Source organism: Electrona antarctica (assembly GCF_951216825.1).
Source record: "Electrona antarctica genome assembly, chromosome: 5".
NCBI lineage: Eukaryota > Metazoa > Chordata > Actinopteri > Myctophiformes > Myctophidae > Electrona > Electrona antarctica.
Genome location: NC_136810.1, coordinates 37,181,621 through 37,207,719, shown reverse-complemented (window position 1 = coordinate 37,207,719; position 26,099 = coordinate 37,181,621). Strand labels below are relative to the sequence as shown.

General features: G+C 43.1%; 2 protein-coding genes across 7 annotated transcripts in view; one reads left to right on the top strand and one right to left on the bottom strand.

Annotated features, from left to right (window-relative positions):
• The window catches only part of c2cd5 (C2 calcium dependent domain containing 5), a 39,684-nt gene extending 29,103 nt beyond the window's left edge, over positions 1-10,581 (bottom strand). For 3 of the 6 annotated variants that reach the window (XM_079501336.1, XM_079501335.1, XM_079501340.1), the window contains exons 1-10: positions 10,302-10,581; positions 9,567-9,675; positions 9,380-9,466; positions 8,823-8,994; positions 8,620-8,715; positions 8,047-8,202; positions 6,712-6,961; positions 4,688-4,851; positions 3,437-3,493; positions 2,812-2,900 (exon numbers count right to left, since the gene is read on the bottom strand). In XM_079501336.1, the coding sequence (XP_079357462.1) occupies positions 2,812-2,900; positions 3,437-3,493; positions 4,688-4,851; positions 6,712-6,961; positions 8,047-8,202; positions 8,620-8,715; positions 8,823-8,994; positions 9,380-9,466; positions 9,567-9,656 (1,161 nt within the window). In that variant the 5' untranslated portion in view covers positions 9,657-9,675; positions 10,302-10,581. The remainder of the gene's footprint in view (positions 1-2,811; positions 2,901-3,436; positions 3,494-4,687; positions 4,852-6,711; positions 6,962-8,046; positions 8,203-8,619; positions 8,716-8,822; positions 8,995-9,379; positions 9,467-9,566; positions 9,676-10,301) is intronic. The other 3 variants (XM_079501337.1, XM_079501338.1, XM_079501339.1) reach the window with 1 other exon arrangement.
• A 2,695-nt stretch (positions 10,582-13,276) lies between these two features.
• Positions 13,277-17,827, top strand: tnni1c (troponin I, skeletal, slow c; the record flags this gene model as incomplete). Its single annotated transcript, XM_079502305.1, has 8 exons — positions 13,277-13,501; positions 13,645-13,687; positions 13,955-13,993; positions 15,834-15,875; positions 16,531-16,662; positions 17,235-17,324; positions 17,445-17,624; positions 17,732-17,827. The coding sequence occupies exons 1-8, from the start codon at positions 13,449-13,451 to the stop codon at positions 17,825-17,827; spliced, it is 675 nt and encodes a 224-aa protein (XP_079358431.1). The 5' UTR covers positions 13,277-13,448.
• Between the last annotated feature and the right edge of the window lie 8,272 nt (positions 17,828-26,099).

Here is a 26,099-nt window from a genome sequence, read left to right as displayed (position 1 = left end):
CCACTTGCTCCACTGTAGCCTAAGTTTATCAAATGGGAAAAGTGTAACCTGGAACTAAAGCATTAAAAAAGAGATATGAAGGGTACGGACTGAAACTGAAGAAATAAATGGCTTGACTCAAACTTAGCCTAGTTATAGCTTAAATGGCTTGACTTAAGTCATTTAAGAGCTATAAGTAGGCTAAGTTTGAACTTAAGGTGGCCTTACACTAGCCGATAATCGGGCATTTGAAATCTGACAGCACCACACACTACAGGATAATCGGAGCGGGGCCGAGCAAATATCAAACATTCTTGATGTTGATCGGGCCGATCCCGATCGCGCGCAGGGGGTGCCCGATTGAGACGGGCACCCCCCGAGCGTCAAAAATGCCCGATTATCGGCTAGTGTAAGGCCACCTTTAGTGTGAGGTGGTGCAACTGGCTCCTGGTCCTGGCTGAGTTCCAGAATTCAGACTTTCATGCTAATGGGGCAGCTGGTCTATCATCTCCAGTCAGATGTGCAAGACAAGTCCATGCATTCACACAGAAGACAAGGAGAGTTGGGAATATATAAACCATGTCCAGGGGCCTCATTCATAAAATGGTCTTAAGATCACATTTCATCTTTAGTATAACTACGTGGGTTGTTTTTAAGTCACTTCTATTTCCCCATCTCGTTTTGTATAGGCGTACAGCCTGTTCAGTGGAATAACGGAGAACTCGCCGGTTTACCAACCAAGTGGAGAGAAAGTTTCAATGTCTTCATCGTTATGCTAACATGCTGTCTTCATCAGTATAGTATGTCAAACCCACATATGTTATAGTTCATTTCCAAAGTGATCAATTAAATGGTCAGCTAGATAATGATGAATGTATGTGAATACCAATGATAGTACCAATGATATTTCAGAATATTGCTTACTAATGAATTACATTGTTTCGGTACTTTGGTGTTTATACTTACTTTAGCATTCGTACTTCATCTAGTGTAAACTCTAAACAACTATCCTCTCTCTCAATTCAATGCAATTTAAATAAAGGTGAAGTAAAACTAAAATGCACTAAACCGCGGCGAGTCGGAAAAGCGGCAGGTTCTCCGGTTACCGTTCAGTGTGCAGTGTATACGTTGTATGGCGAGGTAAACATTCAGAATCTGGTGCTGATCATAGATTATGATCATATATGATATGTGGCTATGCATGCTCAACTTGCTCATCAACTGTCCAGGAGCGAGCAATAGCTATGTTTTTAAACACACTGTTAGATGAGCTGCAACAAGTGCTTTACATGCTTTGAGTACACAGATAATTAAGACATTCCTCATTCTCTTCATTTACTGGATTTTGAGGCACATTCACATGCGGCAAAACATTCTGTTATTTTGGATGACGTTATGTTAATATGAATGTGATACGAGGTATACAGTGTCAGTATGTGACCTTGGTTGCGTCACAAGTTTGACAGAGAAGCTTGCAGCATACAAAATGCAAACAAAAATACACAAGGAAGAGAACTTCTTTGCACATATTATCCACACTGGGTGCAATGTCAACTTCATTGGCGCATTCAAAACCGAAAAAGTAACGAAATCGTGGCACTGCCTCTCAAGTGTTTTGTATGAGTCAGGCTAAGTGTATCATGAGGAATCATCTTAACATTAAGTTTAAGCATAAATTCAATAACTTTTTATGAATGAAGCCCGAGATGCGTTTCTATGCACTCCAAGTTAAAAACATCCAGGACTGGTTTCTATGCACTCCAAGTAATAAACATCTAGGACTGCAAAGAACCAGACAGCTGTCTGAGGAATAACTCGTTTGTGGGTTTTTTAGCCATGCAAGTGTATGGATGTATTTATACAGTATGAACTGCCTGGATCAAGCAGGTTGAGAGAAGGTAGAACTACAGTAGTCCTCCTTTCTCTCCAGAGTTACCATTTGTGCCAGGAAGCCTATAGCTACTGTCGTTGTTAGACTTGGGAAGAAAAGACAATGGTGAAATGATAAGCGTGCTGGTAAGCATTGTTGACAGGGAGGCACCCAAAAGAGTGTTAAATTAGTTCCGTCAAGTAGAGGAAGGCATTCAACAAAAGCATACACAACACACACACACACTTACACCCCTCCCAAGCTGAGGGGACCAACTTCTAACTCCCAACCACCCCAATTAAAAGGTTTGTGGATCTTTTGGAGTGAGGTGGGGTGCAAAGCAACCAGGAAGCAAAAGGTTACGTGTTGCCATGTTGCTCAACCCCCACGCCCATCTTGGATCTACAAACACCCAGGGAAAGAGGGAGGGCTGAGGAGTTGAGCGTGACTGTGTGTGGCTGTCAGCCGGTGAAGATGTAAGGGGGACAAGTGGCAAGAGAGAGAGAGAGAGAGAATCAGAGAATGTTCACAGCAGTGTGTCTGCCGAGACATACCGCAGTGTTTAATAACAAACCAGAGGAGGACGCTCCCTGAGTAGCACCAATGATTGAGAGGACAGAAAAATAGGGATTATTCGCTCTTAATGTAGATGCACACACATTCGCCCACGCACAGTCGCACAATCTCTGTCCATATAAGAATTTCAGAACTATTAGTGAGTTTGCAGTTGAGCACAGATTAAGTAGTCGTCTTAAATAGCCGTGCTTGATTCTGTGGATAACAGTGTATCATATGGTAATCCCATTACAATTAAGGAAATGTCATGGGCAGAATCATCACTCCCTATGTGTGTGTGTGTGTGTGTGTGTGTGTGTGTGTGTGTGTGTGTGTGTGTGTGTGTGTGTGTGTGTGTGTGTGTGTGTGTGTGTGTGTGTGTGTGCGTGCGTGCGTGTGTGTCATACCCTCTGTTCCAGAGCCGTCTGCGTTTGTTGTCTGAGGAGCGTCTTCAGAGGCCCCGCCTCCTTCCCAGCACTGCCCCCACTTCCCATTCCTGATCACACAAGAGAGCCACTTCAATCACCTCACACACAAAGCGCAGCTGACTATGACACTGCTTACAGGAACTCTTTTAGAAAATTCATGCATGTAAGATCGTCGATGTTAGTGTTCCTATGCTTGTACCAATAAATATCTTTGTCTATCGACTAGTCTACCCTCCCTGCATTCTTCTACACTGCCTAAAGATATAGTATAAAATATGCCTAAGATCTGGACATGCCTAACAAAACGCATCCAACCACATCATGCCGGGAGTAGAGACGTGTCAGTAGGATTCCAGGTCAGATTGTTTGTAGTATAGATTAGATTCACGTCAGGGGCAGAGCAACAGGACAGGAGTGGGTTAGTGTCGCTACTCCCGAACCATAGAGTTCACACCAATAAAGTTGCAAATCATCACATTATTAATCCTCTTTTTCAGCCACCCTCCTTGTTAGAGGTATTGATTATTGCACTGCAACAAGGAACTCTTTTCAAAATGTGCAATTGGGTTGTGATGGCTTGACGCACACAGCGGTCCTACTGTACCGGAGGATGCCAGCTGCAGGTCCTCACTGAAGGACACGCTCTTTCTCAGCAAAGAGACTGATGGAAAGTGAGCAAAGGAGAGAAACGGAAATGAGAGAAGGAGAATACAAAGGGAGAGGAATTGTGAGGAGGGGATAGGAAGAAAAAAAAAAGGGGGGGGGGGGGGTCTAAAGACAGGGGAGGTGAGAAGATGAGAAAGGACACAGGAGATAATAGAGATATGCAGATAGAGTTAAGAAATGTTGTGAGCAAGCAGAGGAAATTATAGAATAGAAAGGGAAGGAGAGATGAAAAGCAAGAGGCTAAGGAAGAAACAGAGAAGGGGGAAAATAGAGTCACAAGTTCACAAGGGCGAGAATCATTCCGGAAGCAGAACAAAAGAGGGGCAGTCGGGGCTGCTGGATATGCCTTCTGGAAATGATGGCGGTAGATAAAGTGTATGTGTATGGGGGTCCTTTCCTTATTCAGCAGGCACTGTATTGGCGTTTGAGGCTGAACTGGGTTAATGTGTTGACAGGTTGTCCTTGGGAACAAAGTTTGAGCAAGCGTCCCTTTCTCCAATCATTAACCATAAGTGCTGCTAATGATGAAGTGACAGATTGACAATGGGCCCTTTTGAGACACAGTGCTTCTAGGTGTGGAGGGGAATAAACCATTAGAGACCCAGTGTGTCTTCTTACTACAGCGACTGTACAGAATTGCTAGCTTTTATTGGGGGGCGCGGTTCCGTTCGATAATACAATAAGAATATCACATTGCGTTGCCTGGTATCAGTAGAAGCATTTCTTCTGATTCACTGCCATCCCGTTGTGTTTTGGCAATTACAATATGAAAGCATTTTAGCCTAGACTGGGGGTTGCAAGAGCATGCTGAACCTCCTTTTCAGGATAAGGACTCACTGGCGTGCACACGTCCCTACCAGCGTGCAGGTTTAACGAGAAAAGCCCTAGCGACAGAGTGTAGTAATACACAAGCATTCATATACAATGGTGTTGGGCCAAACAAAAGCCAATATAGCTCTGATGAAGACACATGAGGCCACTGACGAAATGGTGGGAGGCTGGAGCAAACCAAGAATACACGCCACGTAAAAAAAATAATATATACAAAGTGTGAAAAATGTATGAGACTGGAAATCATAGGTTGGACAACCACAACCAGGGAGCAGCACCACAGTGAGATTTGGTAAACAAGGTGTGTGTGGTTGGGAGGGATGATGGGGGGGAGGGGCTGTGGGGGTGGGCATCTTACCCGTCTTGGGCGTCAGACTGAGTTCAGTGTCTGATGAGGAGGACTGGCGGCTGCATGGCTTGGAGCCGGAGGGAGAGAAGGGGGGAGGGGAGGAGGAGGTGGGGAGGGCTCTGAAAGGGGTGGTGGGGCCAGAGGATGAGGGGAGGTCCTCACTGAACACCGGCCTGCCAGGGGAGAACACACACATATATACATATACACACATGCACACGTCAGTCACCACCACCTCGCCCTCTGTGTGTGTGTGTGTGTGTGTGTGTGTGTGTGTGTGTGTGTGTGTGTGTAGTTGTGTAGTTGTGAGGTTAGGTATATAGTTTTAGGGTATGTGTGACTTGTTTGCCGTATCTGACATGTGTTTGAGGTGCTACAGTTGGCTGGGCTGCAAAACAAAAAGACAACTGTATGAAGTAAAAAAAAAAAAACATAAAAACAAAAATGTACTGTACACAAAAAACAAACAATCAACCAAGGTAACAAATCAAGACGAAAAAAGCATTGTGGCAAAAAACAGAAAGAAAGCGCACACAAAAAGAAGGGGTGGATCAGTGAACACAAGAGGGAGGATGAACAGAAGCATGTGTCCCAGTAGGGTGAAGCCAGACCAGGCCACTGTGGCCATATGGATATCGCAGACCCTTCTTTAGGGCAAAAAGATCCCCCTCTCCTATCCTTCAAGAAACCACCGGAAAATGCAGATGATCTACCACGCTGGATCGGAGTTAAGTGTCTAAAGTACACACAGTACAGGAGGACCGCTGAAATAGTAGAGGCTGGGGCATATGGGGCTTGTTGTATCATGACTCTGTGGGTTTTGGGTAGGTCAGGGGGAGAGGGGGTTGGGGGTTGTCCATGCCTTTTTAATACCTCACACCGGTAAGTCCGGACAAGAGCCCATTTCTCTTCTTTGTCACAAAACGTTGCTACGAGATCTCTGTTTCTACAGCATGCCTGTGTCTGTCAACAGCCAGTGTCAATATTTTAAGACTGCTCTCCTGGTTGCTCTGACTAACAGTAACATCCTTGGCTGGCTAAACCGTTACCCTTCCCTGTCTCTGCATACCAGTGAAGATGAGAGTGGGAACAGAGACAGAGAAGTTCTGGGACAGCCTCTGGGCGCTGCAGGCCGAGTGCACAGGGCTGTTGTGGGTGGAGCGACATCCGTGGGCCAGGGGGGACCTGGGCCAATCAGCACGCCGAGGGGAAGAGAGAGAGTACCAAATTGGGACACGGGTAGCAAGAAACGAACCAATCCAAACGCAGCAGTAGCCGGAGAGGAAGAGAGAGAGAAACACACACACACAGACACACATCACATCACAACACAACACACTGCACTTTGCAACAAAGTATAGAGAAGAAGACGAAAAGATATAGCTTGTCTTTTTAACTGCCTCGGCTGTTAGTCGAATTAAAGCCATTCATTTACAACAACAAACTCATGCACAGCAGCTCTCGGCTGAAGAACTCCCGTCTCCGATTCATGCACGCCATCTCAAACACACTGATGCACAAACAAAATATTCAAACTAAGCTCTGCAGAGGTGCACATGCCCTGGGCACCTCTAGTTTGACCTACGTTAGCTGGACTAAGTTCACAAAAACTAATCCAGTGGTATGGTATCGAATAATCACGCTGTGACTAGAAAGAGTTTCACAGATGGTAGAAGGCTCAAAGGCAAACGACAACTAAAATATTAACGCAGTGTCTGATCATGCAGAGCAAAGAGCCATGCAAGAGCAATCAGAGCGAGAGAGGCAGACAGGGAAGGGAAGGGGGGGAGGTGGGGAGGGGAATGTCTGTGTGTAGGACTGTGTGTCTCAGGATACAGACGTGTGCGCGACTGCGCGGTTAGTTGCGTAATGTAACAGTGCAGTGGACATGCAGATCCAAAGATACTGAGACACACACAGGACTTAATACAAGGAATAGATACACATAATATATATACACACACACATCAATGCTACTCAAACACACATAAGATGCAATGGCCCATGCCTTGGTGTTGCTGGATCATACTCACTCCTTGCAGTCCTTAGAGGGGGAATTACAGGCGTTGGATGCGGGTGCTGTGTTAGGATGCATGTGTGTGTTGCTGTTGGGGGCGCTGTTGGGGGCAGTCCCAGAGCTGAGTTTGTCCAGTGTGCAGGCGGTGCCTATGGCCCGGACCACTATGCCAGACTCTCCCTCCAGGTCGAAGCACTGCAGGTAGCCCACCACTGCGTTGCCGCCCATCTCCAACACCTTCACACCGATCTTCCTCTGCAGCTCCCCTAATGATAAATGGCAAATGGTGCATTTATATAGCGCCTTTATAGTGCCTACTGCCTACGCCCTATGGCCACTGACAAAAGCTAGCCAACCCGTCCAAATTCAAGCATCTCAAATATGCTCTGGTCAATACCCGGTCACTCAACAAAAAATACCTTTCTGTCTAGCGGAAACATATGTCATAAACATTTGGAATACTTTTCACTCAACCAGGCCACACCCCAGATATGATAATATGGACAAACCATATTTACAGCGGTTATTAATATAATCGGCCAAATATGCTGGATGGAAACGCTGCATCAGTACAGACCGTTTTCCCATGAAGCATTGATGGGGATGTGGAGTTTTTTTCTTCTCTCCCCAATGTAAAGCAAATTTGAGTACTGCACTATATACTGTAAATCTGAGATATTATTATTAGAATTGCACAATTCAAATTTCTACCTTCTAAGGTAGTGCACGTGATATTTTTAGGTAGTACTCATGCTATATATATATATATAGAGTTCAATAACATGGGTCTCCCCAGCTCTATAATAAACTGAAAATACATTTTCTGGTGGGTTGCTAATTTCATCCAGTCAGGTAAGAGTACCCGTTTATCAGCTTCAATTTTGTATTAAGTATTTTTTATGGAATTTATTATATCGGGTAAAATATGTTAACTGTTAACTGTGGACGACACCATAAAGCATTACACTTGTTTACAATAGGGTCCACCATGTTCAATTCATCATAACATTTAGAGACGTACAAATATACACTTCTATATAGCCAAAAACAAGAAGTCATCATAGAGGAGGTAAAAAGGGGAAAAAAACATATACAGTGAGGGGGAAAAGGGGTGGGTGGGGATTCAGATTTTACGAGGGTCGGTTTCGAATTTCAGCCGTCCGTAGGTGCCCTTTGAGAGCAGTTTTGAAGGAGTCAAGGTATTCGCATGTCTTAATGACATGCGTTCCACATTTTTGTGGCATCAAAGCTAAATTAATTTAGTCCCTTGTTAGTGCTGAATCTGGGTTGCACATGGTTTGTTGAACTCCCTCTGGTGTTGTGGATGTGGACTGTGATTTGCTGAGCCTACCAGACATGAGAGAGATGAGTCTTTGGCGGGCCTCATTGGAAGCTCGGGGCGTTCGGATGCGGTCGATCCACTGGTACTCTGGATCCTCATTCACCACCAGCTCCTCCACAAACCCATGGACCAGCGCTGCCCGGTAGCAGCGCGGAACACATGTAGCTAATACAAAACAAGTGGCACAAATGCCATGAACATCAAATCACTTGACATAATAAAAGCCTACTTAGTGTAAATGTGCTACTCTGTATATATGCACAATGCATTGTCCCCAGTGGATTTCATACTTATCAATGTGCTATGGATTGTTTCCATGACATGGACTATGCTTTGTGTTATGTGCATGCTATTCTCAATGCAATGTGGGAAGCCAGTGAACTCAAGTATCAATGGTTCAGTTCAACATTTGGTCTGTAAATAATATGTAAGGGTTTCATTCCAAAACAGTAAATGATTCCTGAACTATTTTATAATCAAAGGTTTATCTGTCAATATCACTTGTGCTTATTGCACATCAATTCACAAACACTACCGTAGTAGTAGTTACAGTATGTGTACGGAAAGGAGTGTCTGACTCACTGCAAAAGAACTTGACCCCACAGGAGGACTGGCGGAAACGGTTCAAGTCATTGAAAAGGTCCACTTTCACCAGCACGTTGATCTCCCCTCGGATACCTGGCAGCAAAAGAGACAGGCAGCCGCCACATTCATAATCAGGAACCGACAGATGATGATGGCTATATGATGATAACAATGGTTAGATTATGGGTTTGTTCTTGTACCGTGAATGGTGTCATAGATGGGGAACCAGCCTGAGATGACAGAGGCGGCCTCACTGCACAACAGCGGGTCAATGTCGATGTACACCTTCCCTATGGCATCGTTGGCACTGTAGGTGTCATGGTCCAACACGGTGATCTGCAACGGCTCATCCTGCAGGTCTTCATCGTCAACCTATAGCGAAGGCAGCGCAGGAGGGAGTCGTGAAGTATAATGATTACATAAAGAGGAATAAAACAACAGGAGACAGGTGCGGGGAGGGAGTGCTAAGGCATGTGTAGTAAAGTGGCTCACGACCTCAGCCTGAGGACTTAAAAGTCTAATATCTCCCCCGGTCCATAGGGTTATCCCTTTGGTCTAGTGGTTAAGATATTGGACTTTCACAGGGGAGACCCGAGTTAGAATCCCGGGCGTTACACACACACACACACACACACACGTTATTCACTCACGGTGTAATCTGTTATAGAATAAATAAATAAAGCAACAAAAGCTTCAATCATGTTATATCACAACAAGCACCTTGTATGCAGACAGAGCAAAGCTCAAGACAGTTTACCTCAAATTTAAACCACTCGGAGTTCCACTGTGGGTTGAGGGATTTGGGATAAACGTCTGTTTTAAACGTTACGTTCCCAAACTTGACCTGGAAGATACAATTCATTAATAGCAAAGAGAACCAGCACGTAGTTTCATTTAGACAAAGCAACCATTTCTTTCTAGTAACACACATGTTATTAACCCACCTCTACAAAAGCATCAGTGAGGTCACTGGCTCTGTCCATTACTGGCAAGTGGCGCCCTGCCACAATTTTCGCCTTCAACTTTCCTGGCATGATTCAATTTTAAGTTGATCTGTAAAAATACATTGGTTGATTGATTGATTGAATACTTTATTAGATGTACATGTAACAGTGGGGAAGGGGGGGGGGAAATAAAGGCAATGAATGCCATCACCATAATGCATCGGAATGTTTATGTTAAATGACAAGTATTGCTGCAGTGCTGCTGGTTAGCCAGAGACTAACATAACATCAACAGTCGGGGGGCACTTGGTTAGGTGGCAACATATGCTGCTGACAGAATGGAGGGCTGTGATCCAATCAAGACACACAGAGACGCACTTCACGCCGTCTCAACAACTAGCTATTACGTTAGCTTTATGTGAGCAACTTAAATAGCTAATCGGCTCTAGTACGAACTGGACAGTTAACATGCCAGTTAGCCTAGTAAACATCAGAGGCTGTCAGTCAGCATTTAGTGAAGAGGCTAATGTTAGCAACTGCAACACATGGCTCGCTAGCAGCAGGAAAAGCTCATTACACTGCATTGCAGTCAGTCAGTGTGTTCGTCTCATCATCATTACCCTGAACGGCCATGTTTTCATATGTCTAAATAGTAGCTAATGGTTAACTGGTGTGGTGTTGGCGCAACATGCTCAATGTGTCACTGCTGCTGCATCTACTTCCATCCATCCTTACCGCTGCTGCAAAGTCACTCAGTCACAAGTCATCCGTCAGGGTGCTTTCAGTCAGACATTGCTGACAGCGCGCCCGTCTGTCCTCCGAGTATCTCCCCATAACAGAAGACGGAACCAGGAGAGATGTGCCCCAAAATTAAAACAAATACATAAATAAACGGCCTGTTATTTACTGCCAATGCCCTCTACCTTTAAACGCTGTTATGGCTGTACAGCTAGCTAACATTACAAACTGAACAGCTAATTTATGGCACGTTTAGCCGGTCATGGGTGCCTTTCAGTTGACATCAGACCAACGGCTAGTTGCTAGCTTGAGAAGGCTCGTGATGCAAGAGGTTAGGATCCCATACTCTATGGTTAGATCCCATAGCCCGAATTCGTCAGGCAACGTAATTGGCTGTCAACTTTATGAAGGAATCAGTTTCAGCGTTTGTTTACAGTTAATATCTCGTAATATTAGAGGTAGATAAGCTATTCTTCATAGATGTCGCACAGAAAAGCCAAAAACAGGATACATCTGCATTACTTTAATTTACTTACAAGTACAACATTGGTTTCCTAGCCATGGCAATCTGTTGTTGGCCAATCATAGCGCGGAAATCCCTCCGAGTCCAAGTGATAGGATCTTGACTACCCCCCTCTCTCTCCCGGTGTTGATTGGTAGGGCATGCGCATCATGACCTGTGCAATGTGCATAGGAGTTTGATGCTCAAATGTGTGGGTGGGTCGGAGTCGTCGGACTACAGCTGTCTGTGGTCTACTGTGGGTGAGATAAAAAATAAAATAAAGGCACATATGCATATAACATTAACACATAATATAGGCCTACAATTTGTCCCATGGACAAAAAAAAGTTATTTACAGTTTCTCACTTCATACCATACCTTAACCTTGGTGACCAAGCTGGTTAAGGTATGGTATGAACTATAAGTGAGAAAGACATTTCTCCCCAACCCCTGTTGCCCCTGTCCCCTGTTGCCCCTGTCCCCTGCTGCTGAGCCCTCTTCTGCCAAGTGGATTTGTGTGAATTAAATCACTGAGTCCAGAGATTGTCACCTGCTCCTTTGTCCCAGGGGAGAAAGTGAGACGATAGGCTGGCATTTTGAGCAGTGCATACCATAGCACAAATATCCATAGCCTCCCTCTACTGGCATCAGTCAAGGACAAGGTTAGGGCTCCACTTTTGAGTGGCCATAACAATGTTCCATTCTGTCTGAAGGTTAAAACATTACTATTATGTATTACAACACTATTGTGTTTGTGTTGTAATTTCCCATTGAGGAAGCAATATTGAATTAATTTACTTTTACCTACTTTAAATGCTACAGAGTATTGCCCAAATTAAGCAATGATCCCACCCCTGTTCTAGTCTTTCTGATACTCTGGAATTTGTAAACACTAGATTGTATAGAAGGACAGGGGGGAGGCCGGGTTGATCCTAAAATGGATACAGACCAATGAAAGAAGATCAGTTGCATCCTGTCTGGAGCCAAGTGTGACTGAAGAAACTACATTTTGTTTATGGAGGCCAGCTTATTAAAAGTGTCATCACTCTCATGAGAAATGCAGCAGGTCAAAGGAGACCTTAAACACCTTAAACTAAATTGTCATGGCAAAATATAGTGAATACGCTTTGGGTCCCGTATTACGGAGCCCCTGAATGGCCATGCATTCAAAATATATTTAACTTGTACGGACAAGATATTATCTTGTACGTAGGCTACAAGATCTTGTCCGTACAAGATAGGCTAATTATTATCTTGTCCGTACAAGATAATAATGATCTTGTACGGACAAGATAATATCTTGTACGTACAAGATAATATCTTGTACGAACGAGATATTATCTTGTACGGACAAGATCAAATATATTTTGAATGCATGGCCATTCAGGGGCTCCGTACTACGTAAATGGTAAGTGGTACATTCATATACCACTTTAATCCAAAGTGCTTTACATAGATTGTGTTATGTGTAGGCCTATTACATTCACCCATTCACACACGCACGCACGCACGCACGCACGCACGCACGCACGCACACACACACAGTCACACACACACACACACACACCGATGGCAGAGGAAACCATGCAAGGCAAACCTGCACATCAGGAGCAATTAGGGATTCAGAGTCTTGCTCAAGGACACATCGACACTAACTCTGGGAGAGCCCTGGATCGAACCAGCCACTTTCCCCCTGCCTGAGCCTAGAGAGAAGGAGACAGAAGAGCAGGTTTTTTAAAGTATCCAGAGTGCAGTCTGACCTAAGGATTATCCTCATGTCACCACTAGAAAGGGCATATAATTTCAAACACATGTTCCATGCAAAAATATATCATACACATCCCAATGCAAATATATACTGTAAGTATATACATAGCCATGATATAGGTTGCAAAAATGGTTTTTGGATTTGGAACTCTTGACCATGTCATTCAGTAGTATCTCAGTAGTTATAGACTATTTAGGCTTTATTCTAGGCTAGTAGTTATAGAGGCTATAATTAAACAACAATAAAACACCAAGTTTATAAGTGATCTTCTCCTTTATGCTTTGTATTTGATATAACTTTGCTTGTGAATTTGGCATCAAATTATTGCAATTCATTTTTTATTATTGCAAAAACCTCACCCGAACCCAGTGCAAACAGCACTGCAGCAGCTCCTGTTTAACAATGGCAGCACTTGAGCATTGTGTGGAAGACAGACATAGCAGTACAAAGGTTACTCAATAAATAGCACAATGACATCTGCTGTGGAACACCCATACACCCCAAAACTTGGCCGCTAAGCTCTCTCTCTCTCTCTCTCTCTCTCTCTCTCTCTCTCTCACACACACACACACGCACACACACACACACACACACACACACACACACACACACACACACACACACACACACACACACACACACACACACACACACACACACACACTACGTTATTTGTTGTTTGGATTTCTTGTCTGAACATTAGACAAATGTTTTTTATTCACAGATTGAAACCTATTTCATTCTGTGGCCTTCTTTAATGGGATATTTTTCTCAGTATTAATCAGAACCTTCACTGCAATAGAAGAATAATAGAAGAATCATGTGACCGGCATGATTTATGACTGGTGGTGTAAGATGAGCCATATAAAAACCCATGGCAGTTAAAAAGTCTACTGAAGTAATAAAGACATCTGAAGCACAACTCAGGTCAGGTTATGTTACATTTGTTATCATCATTCAATGCATCAATGTAACGATTACTGCAGCACTTTTTTGGGTTGATTTATTCCCTGGCAGCAACATTCATTGTTCTTTCTTTTTTTTGTATGCTTGTTTTTTGTTTCCTGCAGTACAGTTAACAGACAATTCTCTCAAAGCTTCAACAATGGCAGAGTAAGTATTATGTTTTATTGTTCACAATTTCACTCATTGATTCGATTGTTGTGATTTTGATCTCTAAAGATGATCTTTTTTCCGCTTTGCACTTTCCTCTTTTTCCTTTGATTTCTCTTCATGGTCCTACAGTGATGATGTGAGTTTTAACATGCATGTCTTGAGTTCTTCTTATATAATCTAGTAGTAGACCGACTGAAGGTGACTGAAAACACAAACCTAGACTGTTTTTATAGCTTATACCTCTCTTTATTCCTTCCTTCTCAGGGTGAACCAAAGCCCATGCATCCCAAGTCAGAACCCAAGGTAGTGTAATCGCTTTGAATCACATTTTCATTCTAATGTTACAACTTACAACTGGTAGCGTTTTCCTTTCGGTTCATATGGATTGTGTTGGCTATTCCACTTCACTGATCACAGCTGCTGTATTGTTTGCATGATTTGAAGTGTATAGCCCTTATACTGAAAATATATAAACACTAGAGATTAAATCTGTGGTAATTATTTCTTTAAAAATGTACTAGGATCCAAACAAACAAAATACAATGATAAATACATAAGTATCTCTATATACGAGATTGAATGGAAAATCTGTCTTCTTAATTGACTTGTGCATTATATTAAATCAAGCATCAAACAATGCTGATAATTAAACCAATTTTATATTTTTTAAACTTTTGTTAACAATGAGATGATTACATCATATCTGTAAAGTTAACTTTGAGAGTTCCTATGTTGTTGAGTTCACAAAATTGTATGGCTCAACATAACTTGATATTATTTTCACATGTAAGTGAGATATTGTACTTAATTGAATGATGTGGCCAAATGCGAGCATGTAGGTTGGTTGTTCCTAATATGTCTGTTACTTACAAAAAGATGCATGGCAAAGAAAACTGCTGCCAATAACAGTTGGTGTCGAAGTGTCCTTGAGCAAGACGCTGAACCCCTAATTGCTCCCGATGTGCAGGTTGGTGCCTTGCATGGTTTCATCTGCCATTGGTGTGTGAATGTGTGTGTGAATGGGTGAATGTAATGCACAATCTATACACCTTGGATAAATATAAATGCACCGTTTTACCATTTATTTCAAACATCAAATCCAATTGTAAACTATAGTATAGGAAAATACATTTATTGAAATTGAAATTTATTGAAAAGATTTCCAGTACATACATATACATTCATATTTTTCTTTTTCTTTTTTTTTACACTTAAAAAAAAAAAAAAAGTTCATGTAGACCCGCTCTTTGTTTTCTATCTATCTATACATAATACAGTTTCAAGTCCCGTATTTACCAGTTTATGACCTTACAAGCCAGCCCTATAGTTATACAAAAAATCTTTTGTTGACCAAAAGTCTATTCTTAAAAGTGTTGACTGAGGGAGCCTGGCAGGGCCGGTGCTCCCCCCCACCCCCCCCCCCCCCCCCCCTCAAAAAATAAAAAAATAAAAAAAGTGTTTTGTTTTTTGTTTTTTTACTCTGTCCCAAAAAATGAGGAGACACTGTGGAGGCACTGGGGACACAGTGGGGACACTGTGGAGGCACTGGGGGTCCATTGGGGAGGCACTGTGGGGACACTGGGGAGGCTCTGTGGAGGCACTGGCGGGACACTGGCACTGGGGAGACACTGGGGAGGTACTGGGGAGGCACTGGGGGGGCACTGGGGGGACACTGGGCAGACAGAGTTGGGACAGAGTTAAAAAAAAAAAAAAAAAAATGTTAAAAAAAAACAGCAGCTCGAAGCTGCTGCTTCGTCGGCCTGTAGGAAGAACCGGGCCTGGAGCCTGGACCACTTCCTCCGGAAGTTTATTCCATGCTCTGACAGCTCTAAGTGTAAAGAAATTCTTTCTCTTTTCTGAATGACAATTTAGTGGTAAGAGTTTAAGAGAATTCCCCCTTAACTCATACCTGCTCGGCTGTAAAGTCATATATCTGGTGAACAAGTTTATAGATCTCGATCATATCTGCTCTGTGCCTCCTGTACACTAACGTTGGTAACTGTAAGTGTCTTAACCTTTCTTCATATGACACTGGTATTAATTTAGTAGCCCTTCTCTGAACCTGAATGTATTCCATTTTCAAATGACATCAACTGTAAACAGTGTGGTTTTGGTTTAATCAATTTTGTCGTTACCATTTTAGCCAAAATCCAAGATTTCAGCCTCCCGCAAGCTCTCACTGAAGGTAAAGAAAAACACAGTAACATTTAAAGTAGACTGTAAGTGTTTATGACTTCTGTTTAAAGTGTGCATTTACAAACTAAGAAGTAGCCTGTAATGGTTAATGATATGTTCACAGTAAATGTATTTCTTATCAGAATCAGAATCACTTTATTTGCACACAAAGGGAAAACACTATTTTTACGTTTAAATCACTATTCTACTGTTGTTATTGTCTATGTTGCTGCATTGTTTGAAGGAAACCAAACCAAAATAAGTTTGACTCTTATGTAGCTGTACACAAGATGTAACAATAAAGTACGACCTTGAACCTTGAACTTGGTGACAATAGTGTGGGCACTGTCAACATAACCCTTATTTATATACTTGGATGAAATTGAACACATGACAAATTGTGTGACAAAGGCCACACATTTAGTGCAAGGCAAGATAATACAATAGACAAAGACGATGTCAAGTCAATCTGTACATATTTGGGGGAGAAACAAGTAGTGCTAAAGGCAAAGTTATACTTCGACAACAAATTATCAGTAAACCTCAAGTTGATGGAAAAGGAATCCTCCAGGAAATATATTAGCATCAAAATCTTAGGCCCTCTGATTTTGAATTTTTCTGTGGCCTACAATATCTCCATGTCTCCTTTTTTTTGCATTCCCCAGATCCTCCTGCTCACCCGCGCAGTGGAAGAGCTGGAGGCAGAGAAAGTGTCGAGAGAAGACGAGAAAGTTCGTTACCTGGGAGAAAAGGTTGCACCACTGCAGCTGTCTGGGCTGAAAATTGACGAGCTGCAAGTGAGCGACACAAACTAAAACAACCATTATTTTTTTATTCTTTATTTACCCAGGGAAGTAGCTGAGCACAGGTGCTCATTTTCAGCAACGCCCTGCACATAGAAACACACACACACACACACACACGCACACACACATTAAAACCTGGGAGCTGACCAGTACAACCACAGTCTTATACTGTTGGCCACTAAGCAGCTCCAGGGGGAGCATTTGGGGGTTCAGTGCCTTGCTCAAGGGCACTTCAGCGGTGTTGGGCGAGTGATGACAATCACTTCCCCACCCATATTTCTCCTGCCCGTCCGGGGAATTGAACCGGCAACCTTTCGGCAACAAGGGCGCTCCTCTAACCCTTAGGCCACCGCTGCCCCAAAACTATTGGGAGGAAGTGAAGCTCAGAGTGTTGATTTACAAGCAAGCAAAGAGATACAACCTCATATAACTTGAGTATGCAACCAAATACCTCTAGTTCCCTGGCTCTCACGGTTACCAATCACAGACATTTACCAACATTGTGGATTGTTTATGCATTATCCTAAGGGCTACCGTTGCTGTGGTTTGTGTTTCTCTCCTAGAAACTGTGTAAGCAGATCCATGCACAGACTGACGCGGTGGATGAGGAGCGCTATGACTGTGAGGCCAAAGTTCTGAAGAACAACAAAGATGTATGTATGCCTGTAATATACTTTGTGGACTATTGGTGTATACCGTGGCACCAAAATGAACCAAGTTTCTATTTCCACAATGAAGTTTGAAATATTATATGTTTTCTTATCCATGTATAGATCCGTGATTTGAAGCTGAAAATACATGACCTAGGAGGGAAGTTCAAGAAGCCTGCTCTGAGGAAGGTGAGGGTGTCTGCCGATGAGATGATGAGAGCTCTGCTGGGCTCCAAACACAAGGGCGTCATGGACCTCAAAGCTAATCTCAAGTCTGTCAAGAAGGAGGACATCAAACATGAGGTAGGCCCTCACATGAGCAGACACACAGCTAGCTAAACTAATGAAACACAAACTCTGCCAGATACGTGTTTTTTGTTCAATTTAATGTGGGATTTTCTGGTGTTCAGGAGCTGACCAATGAGGTGAATGACTGGCGTAAGAATGTGGAGGCCATGTCCGGCATGGAGGGCAGGAAGAAGATGTTTGATGCCAGTGGTGTTTAGGGTAATGAGACTCACCACTGCGTCTGTCACCATGTACAGAAGAGGTCGGGATGACAAAGAAAGTAGAAGAGAACATGTCGTTTGGTTTGACAGGAAATTAGAGCTGAAATATGAGGCCAGTCAAGGAACTTAAAATCAGGATGTTTAGCAGAAAGTGTTAGAATTGATGTGTCCATGTTTGTGCAGTAAACTTGTTGCTGCATATTGCAGCTGATCTCTCTTTTTACAGAGAATATTTTTACATGAATATTTAGGTGCTCTCATGTATAGAAATGCAATAAAATGTGTAAGTTTTGATTCCACTCCATTCATTCTTTACTCACACAGTGACTGTATGATGGATCAACAACCTTTTTCCCCAGATACCAGAGTGAGTGAACGTTGAGTGAGTTGCAAGTTGAATTTCACATTTCCATTGGTGAGACATATAGATAATCAACATAATGTATGGTAACAGACAGTTTCAAAAGGAGCATATCTACTCAAAAGGGTGTGAATACATACAGTACACGGCAAATAACAGCCAGCAGTTATTTGGAGAAATCAACAATTGGCACAGACCTATAAACATACAACAAGAGAGACGGTACGGTAGGTTATTTGTGTATAGTATTTCAATGCCTTTGTCTTTGTACTTAGAGGTATTACTGTAGGAGCCAAGATATGTTTGTCTTTATTATTCACTGGAACAAATTCCACTCCAAGAATAAACAGTGAGCAGCCACCCAAACCACCCACCCGCACGCCTGCACACACACACACACACACACACACACACACACACACCCTTAGCTGGTTACTGTCCTTGGAGGGACATCACACGCATGCACGCTTGCCTTGCACACATGCACGTACACACACACGCGCACACACACACCCTTAGCTGGTTACTGTCCTTGGAGGGACATCACACGCACGTGCGCACACGCACAGTCACACACACGCACACACACAGTGCGTGTGTGTTGGGTAAAATCAGCCCTCAGCTATATCTCTGAGAAATATGGGAGGGGATGGGGAGGGCATTTCTTACCACTCCCCTACTGGGCGGGGTTTTTCCTTTTCTGGTTACTTGGACGGACAGGACAGTGTCAGAAAACCTTTGAAGAATACACAAGTGTTGCCATACATCTGTGCATGCATGACATGTAGGCCTACTGTATGTACATGTGTGTATGTGTCCCATGAAGGCATTTGAACAGTCAAGCCTAAACTCATACTGTATGGAGCACCTTGAAGTGAATGGTAATTATTGTATTCAAAAATACTATTGTTGAGGAATTCTGTGTCAATTGTTGAGACAAACAGAGTCACATTTCTGATTGATTGATTGAATATTTTATTAGACAATATAAAAATGCAAACAGCACAAGATGCAGTCAGGCATTTGGTCCAAAAGGATTTCCGAAGAAAGACCTTGCGACCTTGTTTGATTTGTGTGTCTAATAGTGAGAAGTAGAGTCCACACTCTGATCTGTAGCTTCCAGTAGTCGCCTTAATAAAAACTTTATACTGGGAACTACAGATCAGTGTGACTTCCATTCTTCTCCATATGAATGAGAAATAACATTTTATTTTAGTATGTAAATCTTGGTATTTTGAGACTGTTTGAAGATAAGAAATTACACTATTCTATTGACCAAGTTTTATGAAACCGCAAACGCAGAAATATTGTGGTTCAAATGTAGTTTTCCTCATTCTTCCTATGACTATGAAACAGTGTTATTTACTATAGTCATTTGCTTTGTATGGTAGGGATAGATAACGCCTTCCCAAGTTCCCTTAGGAATGTCCCTTTACAGAAAACATTCTGAATGCTGTTGGACTGCAAGCCATGGGGCGTCTGCTCGAACCCCATGGCTGTGGGCTCATGCCCATTTGGTTCTGGTTTTGTTCCAATTTTTTTAATTTAAACAACAGGAACAATACAGGAGGTACAAAAACAGTCACACTATTTACATTTCTACAACGTATCTGTGAACCTTTCCTCCAGCTGCCGAGTGTGAGGCCCGTGGCCATTACATTCCACCCGGTGTCCAGAACTTGGCTGAGAGGGAGTGGTGGGAGAGACGGTGTCCAGCGTCTCTCCTAGGCACTGTGGTCCTAACTATGTGCCCAGGCGTTTCTTATTGTCGGCCCTGCGGAGGCCTCCACCTCGGTTCCTGCCGCACAACGGGGGCTGGCCTGGCTTGGTGGAGGGGCCCTCGCTGCCACCGGTGTCCTGAACCGTCCACGTGGCACGGTTGTTTGGGCGTAGGTGCAGTGAGAGGTAGAGGAGGACTGATGTGTTCTCCTGGTTGGGAGACACATTTATAGTGCCTCTCCCTCTCTTTTCCCTCTCCTCCCAGCGACTGGTCATTATGGCCATGGCGACACTAAACAGGCCTTCCTGGAGGATGGGTTGGTACAGGACGGACGTCCTCTCGGTTCCCGAGACATTGTCGTTCTCAATGTTTTTGGCTGAGGAGGACCCTGAGGAGGAGGACCCCCAAAAATGCTTTGGCCATGTCTCGCGACCCCCACAACCAATACAAATTGACCGCTATACAATAACCTTAATAATAGAGAAATTACATCATAAATAAATACTGAAACCAGATATAATCATTAAGGAAAGTTTATGCATGTGTACTATATAAAATCTTTTCCAGACATTCAGTTGCAAAAAAACCTTTTTTTTATAATTTGGGGACCCCCCGAGGGGTCGCGACCCCCATGTTGAGAACCCCTGTGGTGGACCATGGCTCGCCCCATGAGCTCCATTGCAGACTTGGACAGCTGGAGGGTCTCGTTGTAGAGCCTCTGGATCATGTCGAGCGATGGTGTGTGTGTGTGTGTCCCGACTCCTGCCGCCTTGAACTGCTCGGTCATGGAGCCCTGCAGCAGGGTGGCAGGGTCAACCACACTGCTCCCAGGTGTCACAGAGTGAGACGGGCAGGGCCATGCAGATCAGGCGGTCAGACCCAGCCAATCAAATTGTCTGGGAGTTTATTATGTAATGCTTCTGTGAGGGCGCTATCCCATAGCGAGACACTGAAGCGAAATATGAATTAAAAGAACCACTTGATATGGGGCTCCCTACCCACAATAGTTTGTAAAAGGTGGTCATGGCCGGTAATACGGTGTACAGAAGCAGTTTATTGTGAAGAAACTAAGAAACTAGCTAATACTGTACCAGGTCCATAATGTAAATCTAAGATGAACATGGTGCATTCTTAGTTAGTGCAGTGGAGGTAATGTTAACAGTAGTAAATCATTATAGAAATAATTTTATTACCTGCTTTATGGGTCACACTATAGAAGCCACACAACTGACAAAGACGTGTGACAAAAACTGACAAAGACACGTGTCTTCTGTGATTTATGAACATGCAGAGTTGTAGTGATATAAAGAGAAACGAGCAGGAAATCCTACAGTTTATTGGGAGGCTGCCACTTCTTTCTTCACCGCTCTTTTGCCGCTGCTTGTTGCTTTAAGATCAGAGGTGATACCAAGATATCTGGAGATGTCGTGTGGTGCCATCAGAGAGACCAGTGCCTACCTCTCCCACTGCAACCTCACTAGAGTTCCTGGAGACCTGCCGAAAGAAACATGCTCCCTGGATCTCTCCTTCAACAGCATCACCTCCTTAGACAGAGGAGACCTGCACAACCTCCATGACCTCCACTTACTCAGCCTCAGCAACAACCATCTGAACTCCATCCAAGCCCAGACCTTTCAGGACAATCCCAGCCTCCGGATACTACACCTGTTCTCCGATACGCTTAATGTTCTGCCTGATCTGGGTGTTCTGCCGTCCCTGAGCGTCTTGGACATATCAGGAAATTACTATGCATCTTACAGCCTTGGGACCAGCTACAGCAGCCTTCACAATCTGTCCTATCTGTCTCTGGGAAGTCCGATCGTCGTGTCTATAAAGAATAAAGACTTCTCTGCTGTGAGATCGTCTCCTCTGAAGATGCTGTATCTGGGTTCTGGAGCTGAGATGGAAGAGTATCAAGCTGTTTCCATATCTCAGCTGACTTCGCTTCAAGAGCTCACCTTGAACATGTCTTTCTGTAAAAAACCCACAGTGCTGCAAGACATCCTGCGAGATCTACGTGGCAGCAATGTGGTTCATTTGACCTTAGTGCATCCACACCTCTGCAACCTTTCAGGTGTGGATCCATTTGAGGAGCTGAAATACATGAGTGACCTGAGGAAATTTACTCTCACTAATTCCGATTTGAGAAGCTCGTTATTCTCAAAGCTTATTCCTGACATTTTAAATTCTTCAATTGATTCAGTGTTCTTTAAAGACATCTTATACGAAGAGGATAGCCCTGTTGTGATCAAAGACATTCCAGGATTCAAGACTCCAAACTTAAGGGCCATACATTTGGAAGGTTTCATTTCCAATTCCTATCAGGAAGGTTTGCCAAAGCTTTTAGTCAATGTAAATGTAATCTCTTCCCTGTCTTATATAAAGTATTCTGACAGTCGACAGCGGGCCAGGCCCCATTTTCCCAGCTCTCAGAAAACTAATCCCACAGCTTTAATCATTTGGACGTTATTGCCAAAAACACCCATCAGATGAAGCATTTAGAGTGTCTAGACCTCAGTGCCAACAGAATCATACCGAAGGAGAAACCCTCTTGGCCCTCAAGTATCACACACACGTTTCTCTGAGTGAGAATCAATTAGACAATCATGTGTTTCATCACCTCTCTCCACACTTCCTTAGTCTCAACCTGTCAATGAATACAATTGACAGTCTCAACCAAACACTTGGGTCTCTGAAGAATCTGAAAGCCCTCTTTCTGAGCTTTAACAAAATCACCCATTTGCCTCTAAAACTCAATTTAAACCTGGAAGAACTGCACTTGGATAACAACAGCATAAACTCTCTCCACAAAGAATCCTTCACAGGACTGCCGAAACTGAAGAGACTCAAAGCTGGAAAAAACCCTTTCATTTGTGACTGTAAGCTTTACTGGTTTCTGAGCAGTTTCGATAAGTCACTGTTATTGGACTGGCCTTCTGACTACACATGCGCATCTCCGGTCAGTTTGTATGGAACACCACTGAAAGACTTTCACCCAGGCAGATTGTCCTGTGATCCCATGATGGCTGTGTTTCTGCCCATGGTTGTGTGTGTATGTGCTGCTCTGCTATTGCTATTCCGCAATCCGCACTGTGGGTGGAGCTTGGTACCTGCGTATGCTGTGGATGTGGTTGAATGTTAAGCGCCGGGGCCGGAACGAGACAGAGCACCTCCTCCAAGCCAACTTACAATACCATGCCTTCATCTCCTACAGTCAGAAGGACAGCTATTGGGTGGAGTCCCAGCTTATACCCCACCTGGAGAGAGCACACTTCAGCCTCTGCATTCATGAGCGTGACTTTGTCCCCGGCCACTGGATCATTGACAACATCATCAACGGTGTGGAAGCAAGCTACAAGACAATCTTTGTGCTGTCTCAGAACTTTGTGCAAAGTGAATGGTGCAAATACGAGCTGTTCTTTTCTCAGCACCAGGCCCTGAGCGAGCAACGAGACTCTATGGTGTTTGTGCTGCTGGAGCCCATCCCTGTCAACTCCCTGCCCAAAAGGTTTCTGTGTCTGCAGAGGCTCCTGAGGCTGCAGACCTACCTGGAGTGGCCAGCGGAGGAGCAGAAGCGCAGGCTGTTCTGGAGCAGCCTCAAGGCCATGCTGCAGCCTGCGGACAGCAGTATGAAGCTGAGGAGAGTGGCCCAGGACTTGGCCAGCCTCAGTCAACATGCATCAGCCTCCAGAGCTGATCAATAACTTGTCACTCAAAGTCTCAAACCATGAATGTGTTGTTGCAGACAGTGCCATGTCAGTAACTGTCTTGATTGTTTGTCAACTGTTAATCCTCATTTCTGTCTCTGTTGTATAATTACAGTAAAAGTAAAAACAAGTTGTTTTCTTTTTTGTGTGATGAGCTCTGCTCTTTTTAATGAATTTGTGCAGTTAAAAATTAAATCTATGAAAACAGAATGACAATCAATTCAGAATGACAATCACTTCAAGTTCAGTCATACCGTACCTTTTCAATTAAAATAATATAATAAATAATATATAAAATAATCTTTCAATATTTTTCACAAAAACTATTGTGTTTTCAACAACTTCTCTATAACACGATTAATATAAACACTACCTTTATTTGTGTGTCTGCCACTGATACCTTAAAGGAGCGCTGTTTCATCTTAAGGAGAATAAATCGTTTCTGACAAATGTTTCAAGATGACATGGAGCTACCAGTAGGTGTCACTAAAAAGACTACTAAAATGAATTACACATTATGACTTGTGACTAAACAAACACACACACACACACACACACACACACACACACACACACACACACACACACACACACACACACACAATTTAATAAGCCGTTGGCAACTGTGCTATGTACTATTTTAACTTTACATATACCGTATGTAAGGGTCTATGTAAAAATGGACAAAGTGATGGAATGAAACAATATGATTTTTTAAGAGTCATTTATTTCTCAGATTCATCAAGGCAGCGGAGTGAAATAGCTTTCCCTGAGAGAAGAAAGACACCTAAACCATAACACGTACAGTAGGCAGAGGCAGTGAGATTATCCCCCTTACACAGAGAGGGATGACGTACATCTCATGAAAGGCAATGGGTGACCGAGAGAATTAAGATGAAAGATATAGAACCAAGAGCATTGAAATCAAAGCACAACTCTGTAAAAGAAAACATATACTGTATATAAAAAGAGAAGAGAGGCACTCTTTCTTGCAGAGAGCTCAACATCAACCCTTTGAACTGAAGTGTTGACAGAGACAAGACACACAGATCATACAGTGATGAGCCCGTGAACTAAATAAATAAATACAATAGAAGAAAACATAAATCCTTTGAGATATTATAAATCGTAGATTGCAGAACCCCGAATACTTTGGTTTATGAAGGCAATAGGGAGGACAAAACAAACAAACAAATCACAAAAAAAACACTACAGAATGTTCATAGCAGCATGAGCTTTCAAATAGCCCATAAAGGGCTTTATTGAATCTAAAGGCAAATGTGATGGAAAACCATATAAGGGTGATTTATACGTGGTTGCACGGCGATGTCGTGCACCGAAAATAGAAGATCTACAAGCTTTGTGATCTTGCAGATCAGCTATTTTCAGTGCACTGCACCGGTGCACAACCAAATGTCAGGCATTACATGCGGTACACACACTGACTGAGAGTCTCAGAGCAGAACTCCAAACCCGATGGGACAGTTCTGACTTCTGTGCTACGGTGCAGACATACTGTACTGACTTTTGTTTGTTTGTTAGGTTTGTTTGTAGAGCTCATGAGATGATACCACTTTCAGGCTAACTTCAATCAGAATGTTCAGCTGCAGACAAAACTTGAGACAAGCCTAAATGAGTAGTGTTTTGTCAACTAAAATGATTTGGCTTACTGCGATTACCCATGAATCTGAGAAAACAAATAATAGAGAGGAATGTGAATATTCAGAGAAAGCTGCCACGAGACTTAAATAACAGTAACAATAAAAACAATTTGATAAATACACGAGATCTCATTTTCTTCACAACTAGCAACACAATGCTATTTTCATTCTCTTTTATATTATTTCAACATTCAGAACAGCATTTCCTATTATGGGACTGGGCAACTTGAGAAGTAAAATTAAAAACAAAAAGCGGCTTATTTAAAACCTTCCTGTTTTACTTTATAAAAGAGTGCAAAGAGATGGAGTGACAGGAGTACTGCCTTTCTGTGAACCTACAATCTGACATAAAACTAGGGAAGGCACAAAAGCTTGAGTGTTTATCAGGACAGGATCTTTTGATAGCAAACCTACAAATTCAAAAAGGTCTGAACAGTATGAATACTTGGGGCTGGTGGTGCCACAGACCTGGATAAAGACTAGTGGAAAAGAACAAATGGCTTCATGAATGAACTGGAATGGAGTTACCTTCGGAGCAAAATTGTCAAATAATCCAAGAGCAGGGTTTAACTCATTCATTCATTATTTTTGGACAGCGGCGGTTTACACAACTAGATTTAAAGGCCGCTACGCAGCCTTCAAATGCGCCAATCAGAGCAATGGTCAGTTATTGTCAAAAATGGGGGGTTAGTCAGAGTTTCAAGTCTCTGCGACAACTTCCTGGTCAAAACGGAAGTGAACAGATTCACATCCGGGTTGCACCATTGAACTCCACACCCCTCAGAGAAGAGAAATCTGCTGAAATGTTATTAATAAAAAA